We start from the raw sequence: 18,027 nt of genomic DNA, 5'->3' as shown, positions 1-18,027 counted from the left end.
GTTAATTGGAAGTCAACTTCTCTCACCCTCTTATTTGACTTTACATTTTTTATTCAAAAACACGTTTAAATATACTCATTTAAAAAATATATATATAGAAATTTCCAAAATCCAACTTAAAAACCGATTACCCACACGTGGCGGTGACAACAGCTCATATTACCTGTCTCGCCGGTTACAGATCTCTTCCCTAGGTATAATTTTAATAGCGCGTCCACGGTTCCTATAATCTCATTATTCATTACTTCTGATTTCGCTCACAAGAGAAAGAGGAAAAATCCAATTCGAATTCGAATACTTGAATCGCGGAGCAAACCCTAGATTTTTGTGTATTGCAGAGGGAACTGGAAACGACTGTCGTAGCGGTGATCGTGAGCCCCAATATGGTAGCGGAAGCAGAAGAGCTGTGTCAGTACCTCTGTGTTCCTAGAGCCGCGGCCAATCTTCAGATCGACGACGTGTTGGACTTGCCGCCGTCTTCGCCTTCACCTTCTTCTCCGATTCTTCAAGCCGTTCGCGCTTGTCCGGAGCCTGTCGCCGCGGAGTTCGCCGCAACGCGCTTTGAATCGGTGAGTTTCTTGACTATGTTCTTTTCTTTTCTTTCTTTTTTTTTTTTTCTTTTTTTTCCTTTTTTTTTTTTTTTGGTGTTCTGTGTGGGATTGGATAGTGTTTGTGGACTCTTGGAAGAAATTGGTGTGGTATTCGGATAGAAAATTGGTGCTGTGTGATTAGCTTGAAGGGACAGCTTGGTTTTTAGTTTTTAATTTTTAATTTTTATTTATTAGTTGGTTTTTTCTGATTTGACGGAGTTCTTCTGGTTTTTGTAAAGAAATCCGTTTAGTTCTGTGATTTTTTGTTTTTTTGGCTTGAAATTTGGCGCAGCGTGATTAGCTTGAGTAGTTTTTTTTTTTTTTTTTTTTTTTTTTTTTCTGATTTAACAGGGCTTTTACGATTTTTGCATGTTGATGGAGATTTATTGATATTTTTCTATTAGTTGGGATGATTGGAAGTTGCATAATGAGATTAGGGCTAATTGGGTTTTAGTCTTGGACCTTCTCTTCTAAAGGTTTTGGTAGATTTTCGGTAGCTTATTAGGTTTGTGGAGATAGTTTTGTAAATTAAAATTTATTGACTTATGAATTTCTTGGGTGTTTACTTTACCTTATTGTAAAGAAACCAATTTAATATGCGTGTAGACATAATTTATTCTTCCTCTTCTTTTTCTATATAGGTTCTTTCAAAATGCTGAAAATAGCATTAAAAAAAAAAATCTTTAAAGGAACTTTCAGTATTCTCCTCTACTTTTTCCTCCTTTTCAAAATCCAAAGGGAGATTCTGGATGTTTTGGATGCTTGAGATTCTTGGTCATTAGTTTACTTATTTATATGTTTGAAAGCCCATGCTATAAGGTTAATAGCCTATGAATTTCTATGTTGGATTTGTGAGAAGTCCTTAGAAAAGAATATTATGAGAATCTCAAATGTTAATCCTTGTCTTTGAAGAATTATGTTTAATTAAATCTGTATAGTCGACATATTATGATTAGTTTCAGTTTTGGGTTTTTGTGATTTTCTAGTGTCCTCTTGTTCAAAGTTCAATTATATTTGTTTATTTGTGCTTTTGAATTAGAGCTTTGCTGGTTCCAAGTCTTCTAACTCTCCCCCCTCTCCCCTCTTTCTACTACTCTCCCCATGTTTTTTCCCAAAGCTAAAGGAAAGTTGCTGGCTGCAACCTATGCTCTCTTGAACTCCTATCTCTTTTTTTTTTTTTTTTTTTTTTTTTTTTTTTTTTTGCTTTTGGTTTCCACTGTAGGAAGATTCCAAGACTCTGGCTACTTGTGCAGTCATATTTACATGCATGTTACTTGGATTGGTTATTTTTAATTTCTTGTTCATCATTTGGTGGGACATTGGTGGGGCATTGGTAGAACTGATCGGAAAGGGTTGAGTACAGTTTAGAGTAGAGCATTATCAGCAGTTAAGGTTTATTTACTATTGTGATGAAATAAAAATTTGTTTCTTCTCTTATTTGGAATTCTTATGTTCATATTCCATGTTTAAACCACATCCTACTTAAAATTGCAAACGATCTTTTTATATGTTTATAACCTCTAATTCAACTGCAAAATCTCATAAGCAGAGATTTCCCTCTTCCTTGTTTTCCCTTTATTCTCAAGGAACATATTAACTATTGAATGTAACAGGTTTGCCTCATCAATTTTGTCTTGGCACCAAGGCTGCATGTCATATTAACAATCAGCTGTGCATGGAACCACGAAAAATGAAGGAGAGCAGCTTGTTTTAATCACCTGTTGTTCCATGTCTCAGTTGTATTTTATATTGTTCAAACACTTTAACAAATTAAGATATGAATATCTCATCTTTTCTCATCCGGTGGAAATGGGATCATTGTTTCTCAATATCTTATTTTCCATTGAAATTTGAAAGGCATGTAGTCTAAGAGGTGCTTGGAGAGTATGTTCACATCTATCCCTTCTTAGTCGATGTGCACATTCTTTTGCATTCCATATCTTGTCAATGAAAGCTTTTGCTTAGCCTTAAAATTACTTATCTTTAGAGTACATCAATGACATTCCTCCTACTTTTAGCGATTTAGTCCTGATGGTTTTTGTCTCATCTTTTGATGGTGTTATGCTCACCCTCTAGAAGGATCACTGAATATATAGTGTTGAATTGGCCTGTTTTCTTTCCTTTTCATATCTAACTAGTTTGCTTGGGCAGTTTCTGTCCTTTCTAGGTTCCTTTTACACGAGAAACAGAACACCAGATGGAACCCTTTTCTGTGCAGATTGCCCCAACATTTAGCCATTTCTTCACGGGGATCATTTTAATCATGGTTGTTATAGTTCTCTATCTGCTGCTTTGGTTAAAAGCGCAGTTTATATTTGTCTCTTCATTGTAAACTTTGTGTTTGCAAGTTAGAGCTTTACCTGGTCTTGGGTTTCTTAGAATTGTCTTTAACCACCTGTTTTTCTTTAGTAGGTTGTTGATTGCTCAGATATCATTCAAGAAGCTGTTATGGAGTCTTCCACGATCAAGTTTGTCCCAAGCATCCGATCTGGTAGCTATGCTGACATTGGGCCGCGAAAATCCATGGAGGATGAGCACATTCGGATTGATGATCTTTCTGCTGAGGTGGGGTCCCTCTTCAGGTGTTCACTTCCAAGTGCCTTCTATGCAGTGTTTGATGGGCATGGAGGCCCCGAAGCAGCAGCTTATATCAAGAGGAATGCCATGAGGCTATTTTTTGAAGATGTTGATATACCAAAATTGTCTGAAATTAATGATATTTTCTTAGAGAAATTGGAAAATTGTCATCGCAAGGCATTTTTATCGGCTGATCTTGCCTTGGCTGAGGAATGCACTGTTAGCAGTTTATGCGGAACAACAGCCTTGACTGCCCTAATAGTCGGAAGGTATGACAAGCTCTAATACTTTGGTCTGTTTTCCTGACTATTTACTTCTGAAAATTTCTTGATTTTTCAATACTGTTTCTTCTTTTTAATGAACTCTGCCACGTGATTTTGCAGGCATCTACTAGTGGCCAATGCTGGTGACTGTCGAGCAGTTCTCTGCAGGAAAGGACAAGCAGTCCAGATGTCTCAAGATCACAGACCGAGTTATCTCCCAGAGCGCAAGCGTGTCGAGGCCGTAGGTGGTTACATTCTCGATGGGTATCTCTACCATGCTCGGGTGATGAAGGATGGTCTCTCCATCACCCGAGCCCTCGGAGACTGGGGAATGAAATTCCGTGATGGTTCTTCATCACCTCTCATTGCTGAGCCAGACCTTCGACGGATTATTCTAACAGAAGACGATGAGTTCCTGATTATTGGCTGCGATGGGATCTGGGATGCCATGCTAAACCAGGATGCAGTCAGCCTGGTTCGCCGTGGAATGAGGCGGCACAACAACCCGCAGCAGTGTGCTAGAGACCTCGTCATGGAAGCAATACGGCTAAACACACCGGATAATCTCACTGCGATTGTCATCTGCTTCTCTTCCCCCGATCACAGTGAGGCATTACAGAGGCTGAGGTCCAGGTGCTGTAGTCTCTCCGAGGAAGCCCGAAACAGGCTGAAGAGCTTTCTGGAAGGCTAATTGCATTCAAAATACGAGAGGAGGAGATCATAATGTCTCTTTATGGCCTGCTTCAGATCATAGGTTACAAAAGAATCAGCCAAAAGTTTTGTAGAAGAGATGAAAGCTAGGATAATCTCCTAGTTGAGTATAGTGCCAGAATAATCACCTTGATTCCATTCATCTCCCCATTATTATTTAACGTTTTATATGTACATGTGGATTGCGAATACTCCTAATGGACACTGCATTGATCTTGAATTTAGCTTAATACAAGAGAGGAGACGACAAAAGACACCGACGAGGTGTTGAGTTTTGTGAGGACACAGTTCACGATAGATTGAATCTACACGTGGTGAGGCCTCCATTCTTTTAGTGGGGCGCCTGACTATTTAATCTTTCTAAAACATGGTTCTCGGCCATTCTCTGTGGGGGGCCTACATACCCATTTTCAATGGAGACAGGTAGGTGATGGACGGCTCTCATTCAAAGGTAGATATGATGAGCGCAGCACAGAGAACAACTCCACCACCGCATCCACAAATGGACGGCCCTGATGATCACAGCTCAATATTCTGGTTGGCCATCAATAAAAATGATTTTAAATATTCAATTAATTTAAGTGCCATGTAGAATAAATGATTCACCAAATTCTTTTATCAATCTTTTAAGCTGGTGGGTTTATTGCGTATTGTGATGTCTGATAAAGAATATAGCATCATCTTGGATTGTGCATGCATGAATTTATGCGAAGAGCCAAGGCTTCCTCCAAGTTTCCGTGGAAGCACCACAGTTTCTGAAGACACAATGCGACTGCTGGTTGATAAAGTTAACATGAATAGTCATATCTTCCTGTCACGTAATGTCACTATAGCGGGGGTTGAAGTTAACTATGCGTTACTGGAGTTATGTAATGCCATTCATGAGGAGTCTCCTCTGGCTCATGTTGCAGTAAGTGGTCATGTTTTTTAATTTTTAACTGGAACTTTATTTCTATGAAGATTTTCCTTAGGGACTTAAGAGTCTAATGAGTTCCATTAAGAAAAAAAATAGAATCTAATATCATGCCACTGACAACACATGATGTCACCAATCGAGAAGTACAAAAAGATAATTAGTTTTTATACTTCAATGTCTGTGTCATTTCCAATATTGCCTAGGATGAAGGTACCTGACTTATTTACTTGCTTTTTGTAGCTTGAAGGGCTTTGGGCGTCGTACAGGATGACTTCATTATCAGAAACTGATCTTTATGTAACAATTCCCAAATTCTCTGTTCTGGATACTCGCCTTGATACGAAGCCTGAAATGCGCCTGATGCTTCCAACCAAGCTTCTACTGTAAATAGAGGTGGGTTTTCGATGACAAACTTGGAATCTGCACCTGGCGCAGAAGTTGCAACTTCAACTATGTTCTTGATGGACTACAGATTGCGAGTATCATCTCAATCATATGTTATTCGGCTTCAGCAGCCACGGGTTCTTGTTGTGCCTGATTTCCTTCTTGCTGTAGGAGAATTTTTTGTGCCAGCTTTGGGAGCAATAACAGGCAGGGAGGAATTGATGGACCCTATAAGCAGAAACAAGAGCATAGTACTCTCTGGACCTGTTCACAAACTGATAGAAGATGTAAGGACTTTTCTCAATAGTATGGTAATTTAAAAAAATTATTTTTAAATTATTGTAGTAGAATAAGTTATTATAAATATATGGTAGTTTTTACCACCTAGGAGAGAGGGTGAACAGATAAATTTTTTTATAACCAAAATCGTTAAAAAAATAAAAATTCAAAAAATTAATATTTTTTTTAATATTTATTACAAATTAAAAAAAAAAACTCAAGGGAAATCGTCTCTTGAAGAAACGAGTTCCCATGAAAAAAAATAATATTTTTTTTAAAAAACTCTCAAATTAAAAAAAAAAAAATCCTCAAGCTCGTCTCTTCGTCTCTTCAAAAGACGAGTTCCCATGAAAAAAAAATTAATATTTTTTTTTTAAAAAATCCCAAATTAAAAAAAAAATATCCTCAAGGGAACTCGTATCTTGAAGAGACGAATTCCCATGAAAAAAAAATAATATTTTTTTTAAAAAAAAATCCCAAATTATTAAAAAAAAAGAAAAAAATCCTCAAAGGAACTCGTCTCTTCAAGAGACGAGTTCCCATGAAAAATATATATATATGACGTAAAAGGAAATAAAAATACTTCTTGAACACACCTGAAACTCTTATTGCATGTAGCAGGTATTTACATGATTTTATGTAGGACATTTCACATCAGTTAGTTGTTCTTCGTGACTATTAAAATTGTGATATATGATATTCTTGTATTTATTCATCAGAATGGTTCCCTATTGAGGAGATACACATACTTGAGTAATGACAGCAGCTACTCAATTTTGCGAGAAGATGGTGTTGAGATTTTGCTGCTGGATGAATCCTCATATGCTAATGATGAAAAGAGTCTAGACTACATGGATGAAACCTCAGATACGTCGGATACTTCTGCATACACTCGAAGTGATTCAAGTAAGACGCAGAGCTTCACTTTTGAAGCCCAGGTGGGTCAATCTTTAAAATCAAACTTTCTTTTAGAAATAGTTTTCTAGATTGTGCCTTATGTTTCTTATTTTTATTTATTTATAGACTGCATTACACTCCAATAGCTCCTCATAAAGAGCACCATTGGAGGGGCTTTGGGATATGAGTTATGCCCGCACAATGCTTCCGTAAGACTAATTGGTCACCTGACACATTGGAATCCACATAGTTCAACCTCCTTGCCTGTATAGGTAGCTGAAGTATAGATTTGTTGATTTGAGAGGATATATGCATTACTAAATGACGAATTTGGACATAGAGTGGACTGAAATTGATTTTTCCTTCTTTTGTTATGTGGAGAATGAATTGATTAACATCTAATTGCATCTTAGAAAAGTCACAGGCAGAAGTTTTTCTAATGTAATAAGCATTTCATCTAATTTTTGGAATTTTTAAGGATTCTGATTTGGTAGTGCTCTTACGTGGATAACTTTCTATTGTGCCCAGGTGGTATCTCCTGAATTCACCTTCTATGATGGTACAAAGTCCTACGTAGGTGATTTTACACATGGTGAAAAGCTTCTACGTGCAAAAATGGATTTGAGCTTCATGTAAGAGTATCCATTTTCACTTTTCAATTTTTTTTATGTTGGTTCTTTTCTTTTAAGTGGGTGCATCATTAAGAGGCAACAAAACCACTCTGCAAAAAGAGTTCAATCATGTACATCAAATGCATTTCTCTTCTTTCCAATTCATCTATTTTTGCTACTGTGTCCTAGTATAAGGTTTCAAATTCTAGTCCACTTCTCTCTTTTTCATGCATGTTGTTACTTTTGAGGATCATGAAGATCATGAAATGGGTCTTGACCAAGTTAAAGAGGTTAATCATAAAATTCAAAATTTCTCCTCTGATAATTGGAAATTTCGGAGTTATTTATGTATGTTTCAGGAGTAAGAGGTAGTCATGTGGGGCAGTGAGGTGTTAAGAGTTTGAGGGGAGAATGAAGTGGAGTTAGACACAATAGGGAGTTGGAGAGGGTGTTAGTAGAATTAGGGAGAAAATTTAGGAGAGTGGGAATTTCTTTATTTTTTATTGTTGGCAGGACATTAAGCCTTTTTTTAGTGTGGAAGCATGATCATATATGTCATAAAGATATATATTTTTTATGATTCTCCCTCCCTTCCATTCCGTATGGAATAGGCTCAATGCAAGTTTATCTTGCTTCAGAAAGCCTTCAGCTCTAGCCACTAGTCCCAAAGTGCTTGATGGTGGAAAGGCCAACTTCGCCGCCAAGATACACGAAGGTGGTGTTTGTTTTTTTACTTAATTCTAAATAGAACTTTAATACTTAATAGTATTAAATATTAGGTTGTTTGTTTTTGTAATATTTTATTTCTATTAAGTATTAAAAAGTAAAAAAAACCATTGTGTTATTTTTTCTATTTAGAAAAAGCCACATATTTTGGCTTTTTCTATTTAGTAAAAAGTTTATAATAAGTCATGAAAAAGTAAAAAAACAAACAATCTAAATTTTAAAACTAAATGGTTTTCAGCAAAAAGCCAAAAAAACAAACACTACCGAAGTCTATTTTGGTCTCTCTAAGCCCTACTCTTGTGCTGATTTGGAGAGAATTTTTTTGTATATATTACTTCACAGATTTTACATTATGTTAAGAAAGAAGAAAACACTAGACAAGGATTAAAAAACTACACAAGGAAGAATCTAAAACAAATCCCTACAATTTGTTCCTAACTTGGAGCAATAATAATAATCAAATTTCTATAATCAAGGAGTTAAATATGACAACTACAAATACGCTCCTTATGGAAATTAAAAAAATAAAAAAATAAAAATCAATCCTTAAAATAAGGGGTTAACTAGAATCAAATCCGAAATTTGGAAATCTCTTAATGTACTTCTCAACACTCCTCTTGAAGTCGGGGTATAGATGTCTTGAATGCCCTACTTGTCAAGTATTACTTTGAAATTACCTTCTGACACTCCTTTGTTAAAATATCTGCATGTTGATTCTCAATCTTTACAAAAGGTGTACAAATTAATCCGTTAGTCAATTTTTCCTTGATGAAGTATCCATCTACTTCTACATGTTTAGTGTGAATATGTTGAACCTGGTTATGCAATGGTTTCAAGTTGCCAAATAAGTACTGGGATTTAAAGATTAAAAGCTCTTTATTGTGGCTAGCCTGCTTTTTTTTTAGGTGTTTTTTTTTCCTTTTCTGGTGCTTGGTTTGGTTCTCTGAGTATACTGCCAGTATACGTAGAGTGCGCCCTTTGTTTTTTGGTGCTTCTTAATACAAACCTTTGCCTATCAAAAAAAAAAAAAAAAAAAAGGATTAAGACATGTTGGACTCAGGTGTGGCACTTTTGGGCTGAAAACCTTTTTTTGTTTTGATAGGCAAATGAGAATTTGAATTACTATCACCTAAGAGTAAACACACCAAAGTACACACAATGTATACAAAAGAAGCCTAATTTAAGCAAGAAGTGGACAAACAAAAAGACATCCTCTCCTTACATGGACCTCAGCCAATCTACAAGATCTATCATGGACATTGATTGGTCCTCTATGTCATTAAACAACCTCTTGTTCCTTTCCTTCCCTGGAGTACAAAACAAGCACAATGGACCCGCCCTTTAAGCTTTTCTTTGCTTCTTCCCTACAAAAGAACCAAACTTATTGCCTGTTATTACTATTTATCTTACTCCCTACTTTATTAGCCGCATTTATATATTATGAATTCGATCTCTATTGATGTGATTTTCTTTTCTCTCTTTTTTTTAAAAAAAATAAATGTTAAACATCCCTGTGTTTTGGTCTTTTCCTATAACACAGTACCAATCAAGTTTTGAACCAACTTCAACCTAAAAATGATGTCATTTTGGTTTTCAGAGATCATTTTTTGAATTTTATGGACAGATACAGCAGCTTGTAATTGCAAAGCTAATTTTTTAATATAAGCCTCTTTGTTTTGTTTTGTTTTGTTTGTATTTTGTTCCCCCCTTCTTTTAACTCTCTAGTGTTTCCTGTTCTTTGAGTAATGCAGACGAAAATCCTCCCTGCTAAATATGTAATGAAAACAGATGATGATGCTTTTGTTAGGATTGATGAAGTTCTCTCAAGTCTTAAAGGAAAGCCATCTAATGGCCTGTTGTATGGTCTTATATCCTTTGACTCGGCACCCCACAGGGATAAAGACAGCAAATGGCATATCAGTGCTGAGGTACCATTCTCCGTCAAATTCCACCATAAAGGATGATGTTTGCTTCACTGCATCATGACTTCACTTTGATGAGATTACTCGATGCAGGAATGGCCACGTGATACGTACCCACCATGGGCCCATGGTCCAGGTTGCATCATATCCCGAGACATTGCAAAATTCATTGTTCAAGGCCACCAAGAAAGAGACCTCCAGGTAAGAGTTACTGCTTACAAAGTTCATAAGCAACTGTCATGTTCATCATGTCCCTCCACGCCAAATGGTTTCACCTAATATTCATGGCAGCTCCCTCTCCAGTGAGGATTTGGCATCAACTTTTGGGACCTTGATTTCAGGTTGAGAATCAGTCGTGAAACAATATGAAACCTGATAGATTAACGATCATATTTTGGCCCATATAATAACTAAGCAAAATAGTTGAGATAAGGCTGATTGGATCTTCAACTACTTGTCCTATCTATTTGAGTTGTCTGGATTGTATGAACCGCCTTTGCTTGATAGAAGGATAGAATTGTTCTAACACAAGTAAACCTTTGAAATGGATCAGTGATTTTGGAAATGCTTCACAGTCTGCACCCAGCTAAAAAAACTTAGGAAATATGAACTTGTTTTACAGTCCAACTCCATTTGGAAAACCCAGAGCCTGAACTTTCCTTCCTTTTTTTCCCCTTTCTGAGAAGTGACTCAATTTTCTCTAACTTCGTGAATGTATGTCCTTGGGATCCTATTTTACAGATGTATGATGAACAAGCTGGCTTGGCTTGGTGTAGTCTTAGTATGACAAAGTCCAGAAAATACTGAGCTTTATCCCTTGTCTTTGTGCTTTTTTCAGCTTTTTAAACTAGAAGATGTTGCGATGGGCATATGGATTGATGAATTCAAGAACAAGGATCAACAAGTAAACTACATTAGCGATGAACGGTTTTATAACACTGGATGTGAATCAAATTATATTCTCGCCCATTATCAGGGTCCAAGAAAGGTGTTATGCCTGTGGGAGATGCTGCAGAAAGAGCAGAAGCCCATCTGCTGTGAGTAAAGAGTTCAACAACCTATGGTTAACAGATGCATTCTTTGTAAAGAGTATGAGGAATCGGCGGATCATATTCTAATTCATTGCGATAAGACAAGGGAGCTTTGGACTGTGGTGCTCTCTTCTTTTGGGGTGGTGTGGGTGTTCCCGAACTCAATCAGAAATTTACTTCTTGAATGGAAAATTAAGGGCCTAGAAAAAAAGAGGAGTGTAGTTTGGAAAATGGCGTCTATTTGTTTGTTTTTGTGTATTTGGGGAGAGTGGAATAGAAGAATGTTTCAAGAAGAAGAGAAGTCAGATATGAGTTTGAAGAATCTCTTCCTTCGGACTTTTCTTGAATGGTCTCAACAGTTCATGGATGTGGACTATCTCTCTTTTATGAATATGTTGGGTGGTTGACTTGTTGGTCATATTTGGCTTTTCTAGGTTTTTGTTTCTCCTTTATTGCCTTGGGTGAGGCCTTCTTTGTATACTGTCAGTGTACTTAGAGAGCGCCCCCTGTTTTGGCGTGGTCTAATATGATTTCTTCTCTTGGTTTATCAAAAAAAAAAAATGGATTCCAATTTAGGCAAATTTGATACCACAAAGCTTGATCATTGAGTTGAATGTGTTTACATTCTCCAAATGTGAATAAGATTGCAGAATTTGATGACAATTTTGTTGACTGATACAGACAAAATCCAGCAGTTACTTTGCCTCTTGATCAGTCTTTTTGATTAGTTCCATACCCAAAAACAAATCATTTTTCATAGTTTATTCCACGTTCTAACATCCTTTACTCGGTGGTGAATATAATCGGTGCCCAGAATAAAGTATTTTGATGGAGGCAGAACCCATTAGCCTGACTGATATGTTATCCAATTGACCAAGTCCCCGTCAGCGTGGATCGTCCTTTGATCCTAACCCACTCAAAAAACTTTTGGGTGATGGTAACAGGCCCATGCCCACTGCCCACAAAATGCCCTACGGCTACTGCCTTCACACATCATAAAGCCACCAAGAAAATTCTACATTATCACTACATGCTAATTTTTGAATGGGTTATTATTTTATCCCAAAAAAAGCCCTTGATTACAATTTTATCACATGCTATTGGACACCTAAAGATGACCTCAGCGTTTGGGTAAATTTCATCCACCCTCACACCATGTATCACATACGTGGTTGCTTGGCTGACACGTAGAGATATCCTTATGCACACGTGTTTTTAGACGTGGCTTTGGCTTCTATCCCCTACGCCAAAAGAAATCCCAATAAGCTGGGGTTTCTTATCTCAATTCTCACATGCACTTTTACATCCAGCCCCTTTCTCCCATCTGGAAAACTCCATCTCACCCTTTGTCCGACCCAATAAATCAATGAATGGGTTATGAGAACTGAAAAGTCCTCCCTTTTGTATGTTTTTTCAATCTTTCTTTTTAGGGCAGAAGAGACGAAGAAAGGAAAGAAGACTTCTGGGGCACGGCAACTTCTTCCATTCGTCTTCGGGATTAATAGATTTTGGTCACACGCAAACCCTTACAATCCACAATAACGGATATTTTTTTCTATTTTGTTCATATGTATAAGGGTAAAAAGGGAATTTTGCCTGATACTTTGTTTAACGTTCGAAATCATGTGGTGTTTCATAGAGCCACGCCATTGTGAAGGAATCACATGTTGGGCCTTAGGCCCATTAAAAAAGATATTGTTAGGGTTTAGGAATAAGTCATTATCTACCTCATCTGAAAACTGAATTAGATTTTTGTCCTTCTTTTTATATATTCTTTTATTATAAAAATTACTTAAAAATCATTTACTAAAAAAAGACTTAATTCATAAAGCCTTATCTTAATCTGCATTATTTATTGATTATTATCAAAATCTCAACGTTAATTGGAAGTCAACTTCTCTCACCCTCTTATTTGACTTTACATTTTTTATTCAAAAACACGTTTAAATATACTCATTTAAAAAAAATATATAGAAATTTCCAAAATCCAACTTAAAAACCGATTACCCACACGTGGCGGTGACAACAGCCCATATTACCTGTCTCGCCGGTTACAGATCTCTTCCCTAGGTGTAATTTTAATAGCGCGTCCACGGTTCCTATAATCTCATTATTCATTACTTCTAACTTCGCTCACAAGAGAAAGAGGAAAAATCCAATCTCTAAATTCGAATTCGAATACTTGAATCGCGGAGCAAACCCTAGATTTTTGTGTATTGCAGAGGGAACTGGAAACGACTGTCGTAGCGATGATCGTGAGCCCCAAGATGGTAGCGGAAGCAGAAGTGCTGTGTCAGTACCTCTGTGTTCCTAGAGCCGCGGCCAATCTTCAGATCGACGACGTGTTGGACTTACCGCCGTCTTCGCCTTCACCTTCTTCTCCGATTCTTCAAGCCGTTCGCGCTTGTCCGGAGCCTGTCGCCGCAACGCGCTTTGAATCGGTGAGTTTCTTGACTATGTTCTTTTCTTTTCTTTCTTTCTTTTTTTTTTTCCTTTTTTTTTTTTTTTTGGTGTTCTGTGTGGGATTGGATGGTGTTTGTGGACTCTTGGAAGAAATTGGTGTAGTATTCGGATAGAAAATTGGTGCTGTGTGATTAGCTTGAAGGGACAGCTTGGTTTTTTATTTTTAATTTTTATTTATTAGTTGGTTTTTTCTGATTTGACGGAGTTCTTCTGGTTTTTGTAAAGAAATCCGTTTAGTTCTGTGATTTTTTGTTTTTTTTGGCTTGAAATTTGGCGCAGCGTGATTAGCTTGAGTAGGTTTTTTTTTTTTCTGATTTAACAGGGCTTTTACGATTTTTGCATGTTGATGGAGATTTATTGATATTTTTCTATCAGTTGGGATGATTGGAAGTTGCATAATGAGATTAGGGCTAATTGGGTTTTAGTCTTGGACCTTCTCTTCTAAAGGTTTTGGTAGATTTTCGGTAGCTTATTAGGTTTGTGGAGATAGTTTTGTAAATTAAAATTTATTGACTTATGAATTTCTTGGGTGTTTACTTTACCTTATTGTGAAGAAACCAATTTAATATGCGTGTATACATAATTTATTCTTCCTCTTCTTTTTCTATATAGGTTCTTACAAAATGCTGAAAATAGCATTAAAAAAAAAAATCTTTAAAGGAACTTTCAGTATTCTCCTCTACTTTTTCCTCCTTTTCAAAATCCAAAGGGAGATTCTGGATGTTTTGGATTCTTGAGATTCTTGGTCATTAGTTTACTTATTTATATGTTTGAAAGCCCATGCTATAAGGTTAATAGCCTATGAATTTCTATGTTGGATTTGTGAGAAGTCCTTAGAAAAGAATATTATGAGAGTCTCAAATGTTAATCCTTGTCTTTGAAGAATTATGTTTAATTAAATCTGTATAGTCGACATATTATGATTAGTTTCAGTTTTGGGTTTTTGTGATTTTCTAGTGTCCTCTTGTTCAAAGTTCAATTATATTTGTTTATTTGTGCTTTTGAATTAGAGCTTTGCTGGTCCCAAGTCTTCTAACTCTCCCCCCTCTCCCCTCTTTTTACTATCCCCATTTTTTTTCCCAAAGCTAAAGGAAAGTTGCTGGCTGCAACCTATGCTCTCTTGAACTCCTATCCTTTTTTTTTTTTTTTTTTTGCTTTTGGTTTCCACTGTAGGAAGATTCCAAGACTCTGGCTACTTGTGCAGTCATATTTATGTGCATGTTACTTGGATTGGTTATTTTCAATTTCGTGTTCATCATTTGGTGGGACATTGGTGGGGCATTGGTAGAACTGATCGGAAAGGGTTGAGTACAGTTTAGAGTAGAGCATTATCAGCAGTTAAGGTTTATTTACTATTGTGATGAAATAAAAATTTGTTTCTACTCTTATTTGGAATTCTTATGTTCATATTCCATGTTTAAACCACATCCTACTTAAAATTGCAAACGATCTTTTTATATGTTTATAACCTCTAATTCAACTGCAAAATCTCATAAGCAGATTTCCCTCTTCCTTGTTTTCCCTTTATTCTCAAGGAACATATTAACTATTGAATGTAACAGGTTTGCCTCATCAATTTTGTCTTGGCACCAAGGCTGCATGTCATATTAACAATCAGCTGTGCATGGAACCATGCAAAATGAAGGAGAGCAGCTTGTTTTAATCACCTGTTGTTCCATGTCTCAGTTGTATTTTATATTGTTCAAACACTTTAACAAATTAAGATATGAATATCTCATCTTTTCTCATCCGGTGGAAATGGGATCATTGTTTCTCAATATCTTATTTTCCATTGAAATTTGAAAGGCGTGTAGTCTAAGAGGTGCTTGGAGAGTATGTTCACTTCTATCCCTTCTTAGTCGATGTGCACATTCTTTTGCATTCCATATCTTGTCAATGAAAGCTTTTGCTTAGCCTTAAAATTACTTATCTTTAGAGTACATCAATGACATTCCTCCTACTTTTAGCGATTTAGTCCTGATGGTTTTTGTCTCATCTTTTGATGGTGTTATGCTCACCCTCTAGAAGGATCACTGAATATATAGTGTTGAATTGGCCTGTTTTCTTTCCTTTTCATATCTAACTAGTTTGCTTGGGCAGTTTCTGTCCTTTCTAGGTTCCTTTTACACGAGAAACAGAACACCAGATGGAACCTTTTTCTGTGCAGATTGCCCCAACATTTAGCCATTTCTTCACGGGGATCATTTTAATCATGGTTGTTATAGTTCTCTATCTGCTGCTTTGGTTAAAAGCGCAGTTTATATTTGTCTCTTCATTGTAAACTTTGTGTTTGCAAGTTAGAGCTTTACCTTGTCCTGGGCTTCTTAGAATTGTCTTTAACCACCTGTTTTTCTTTAGTAGGTTGTTGATTGCTCAGATATCATTCAAGAAGCTGTTATTGAGTCTTCCACGATCAAGTTTGTCCCAAGCATCCGATCTGGTAGCTATGCTGACATTGGGCCGCGGAAATCCATGGAGGATGAGCACATTCGGATTGATGATCTTTCTGCCGAGGTGGGGTCCCTCTTCAGGTGTTCACTTCCAAGTGCCTTCTATGCAGTGTTTGATGGGCATGGAGGCCCTGAAGCAGCAGCTCATATCAAGAGGAATGCCATGAGGCTGTTTTTTGAAGATGTTGATATACCACATATGTCTGAAATTAATGATATTTTCTTAGAGGAATTGGAAAATTGTCATCGCAAGGCATTTTTATTGGCTGATCTTGCCTTGGCTGATGAATGCACTGTTAGCAGTTCATGCGGAACAACAGCCTTGACTGCCCTAATACTCGGAAGGTATGACAAGCTCTAATACTTTGGTCTGTTTTCCTGACTATTTACTTCTGAAAATTTCTTGATTTTTCAATACTGTTTCTTCTTTTTAATGAACTCTGCCACGTGATTTTGCAGGCATCTACTAGTGGCCAATGCTGGTGACTGTCGAGCAGTTCTCTGCAGGAAAGGACAAGCAGTCCAGATGTCTCAAGATCACAGACCGAGTTATCTCCCAGAGCGCAAGCGTGTCGAGGCCGTAGGTGGTTACATTCTCGATGGGTATCTCAACGAGGCTCTCTCCATCACCCGAGCCCTCGGAGACTGGGGAATGAAATTCCCTGATGGTTCTCCATCACCTCTCATTGCTGAGCCAGACTTTCGACAGATTATTCTAACAGAAGACGATGAGTTCCTGATTATTGGCTGCGATGGGATCTGGGATGTCATGTCAAACCAGCATGCAGTCAGCCTGGTTCGCCGTGGAATGAGGCGGCACAACAACCCGCAGCAGTGTGCTAGAGACCTCGTCATGGAAGCATTATGGCTACACACACCGGATAATCTCACTGCGATTGTCATCTGCTTCTCTTCCCCCGATCACAGTGAGGCATTCCCACCACCACAGAGGCTGAGGTTCAGGTGCTGTAGTCTCTCCGAGGAAGCCCGAAACAGGCTGAAGAGCTTGCTGGAACGCTAATTGCATTCAAAATACGAGAGGAAGAGATCGTAATGTCAGTTTATGGCCTGCTTCAGATCATAGGGTACAAAAGAATCAGCCAAAAGTTTTGTAGAAGAGATGAAAGCTAGGATAATCGCCTAGTTGACTATAGTGCGAGAATAATCACCTTGATTCCATTCATCTCCCCATCATTATTTAACGTTTTATATGTACATGTGGATTGCGAATACTCCTAATGGACACTGCATTGATCTTGAAGGAGACGACAAAAGACACCGACGAGGTGTTAAGAGTTTTGTGAGGACACAGTTCACGATAGATTGAATCTACACGTGTTGAGGCCTCCATTCTTTTTAGTGGGGCGCCTGACTATTTAATCTTTCTAAAACATGGTTCTCGGCCATTCTCTGCGGGGGGCCTACATACCCATTTTCAATGGAGATAGGTAGGTGATGGACAGCTCTCGTTCAAAGTCAGATATGATGAGCGCAGTACAGAGAACAACTCTACCACCTCATCCACCAATGGACGGCCCTGATGATCACAGCTCAATACTCTGGTTGGCCATGAATAAAAATGATTTTAAATATTCAATTAATTTAAGTGCCATTTAAAATATATGATTAAAGGTTATGAGAAAAGAAATGTCATTATTTAGAAAAAAATTTGACATACAAAAAATGTTCCCACTGTAGAAATAAATAAATAAAAAATAGACAATTACTCAATAGGTTAGGCTAGAAAAACTAGTCTCAATGGTTGTTAGAAGACATTTTACCTTGAATATGTTTTCTATATTACTTATAAATAAATTTGAGATTGATGTGCGATTCATACATGGTGATAAGTACAGGTAATCAACTGTATATTTATCAAAAAATTGTTGTTCACTTTTGAACAATCAAGTAATTTAAAAAAAAATGAGATTTTTTAAAGAACCTGGTAAAAAAAATAATTTTGAATATCTCATAAATAAAAACCATATCCTAATATTATTATATTGTTTTATATATGAAACATACAATTAAAAACTTTGTTAGCATAATATAATGAATAATTATTTTTTACAAACACTTATCAATTGAATAATATATAAATATTCAATTGACTAACACACACATATTAAAATGGAATAGCTCACAATTATTTATTGGGTAATATAACATGTAAAAAATTAAACAAAAATAAATTAAATTATGTTGTA

General features: G+C 36.8%; 3 protein-coding genes across 14 annotated transcripts; all 3 read left to right on the top strand.

The window, feature by feature from the left end:
* The first annotated feature begins 236 nt into the window (after positions 1–236).
* LOC117914068 (probable protein phosphatase 2C 49) lies at positions 237–17,195 on the top strand. 11 transcript variants are annotated; one of them, XM_034829244.1, is made up of 5 exons: positions 481–569; positions 2,742–2,856; positions 3,003–3,436; positions 3,551–4,040; positions 16,752–17,195. In XM_034829244.1, the coding sequence occupies exons 2-5, from the start codon at positions 2,788–2,790 to the stop codon at positions 16,839–16,841; spliced, it is 1,083 nt and encodes a 360-aa protein (XP_034685135.1). In that variant the 5' UTR covers positions 481–569; positions 2,742–2,787; the 3' UTR covers positions 16,842–17,195. The 11 variants fall into 11 exon arrangements, with proteins under 11 accessions (XP_034685130.1, XP_034685131.1, XP_034685135.1 ...); XM_034829243.1 differs by having other exon boundaries at positions 483–569; positions 2,204–2,856; XM_034829247.1 differs by having other exon boundaries at positions 483–569; positions 2,204–2,856; positions 3,000–3,436.
* Positions 4,519–8,295, top strand: LOC117914069. Of its 2 annotated transcripts, none has more exons than XM_034829253.1 (5): positions 4,519–5,051; positions 5,298–5,728; positions 6,440–6,658; positions 7,146–7,943; positions 8,224–8,295. In XM_034829253.1, the coding sequence occupies exons 2-4, from the start codon at positions 5,462–5,464 to the stop codon at positions 7,251–7,253; spliced, it is 594 nt and encodes a 197-aa protein (XP_034685144.1). In that variant the 5' UTR covers positions 4,519–5,051; positions 5,298–5,461; the 3' UTR covers positions 7,254–7,943; positions 8,224–8,295. The 2 variants fall into 2 exon arrangements, with proteins under 2 accessions (XP_034685144.1, XP_034685142.1); XM_034829251.1 differs by having other exon boundaries at positions 5,298–5,752.
* Positions 9,003–11,615, top strand: LOC117914070 (hydroxyproline O-galactosyltransferase GALT3-like). Its single transcript, XM_034829254.1, has 3 exons — positions 9,003–9,882; positions 9,970–10,077; positions 10,715–11,615. Exons 1-3 carry the CDS (start codon positions 9,700–9,702, stop codon positions 10,919–10,921), a joined length of 498 nt encoding a protein of 165 aa, XP_034685145.1. The 5' UTR covers positions 9,003–9,699; the 3' UTR covers positions 10,922–11,615.
* Positions 17,196–18,027: the final 832 nt, after the last annotated feature.

The sequence above is a fragment of the Vitis riparia genome, chromosome 5 (assembly GCF_004353265.1).
Source record: "Vitis riparia cultivar Riparia Gloire de Montpellier isolate 1030 chromosome 5, EGFV_Vit.rip_1.0, whole genome shotgun sequence".
Lineage (NCBI taxonomy): Eukaryota > Viridiplantae > Streptophyta > Magnoliopsida > Vitales > Vitaceae > Vitis > Vitis riparia.
This window is presented reverse-complemented; position numbering and strand designations above follow the sequence as displayed.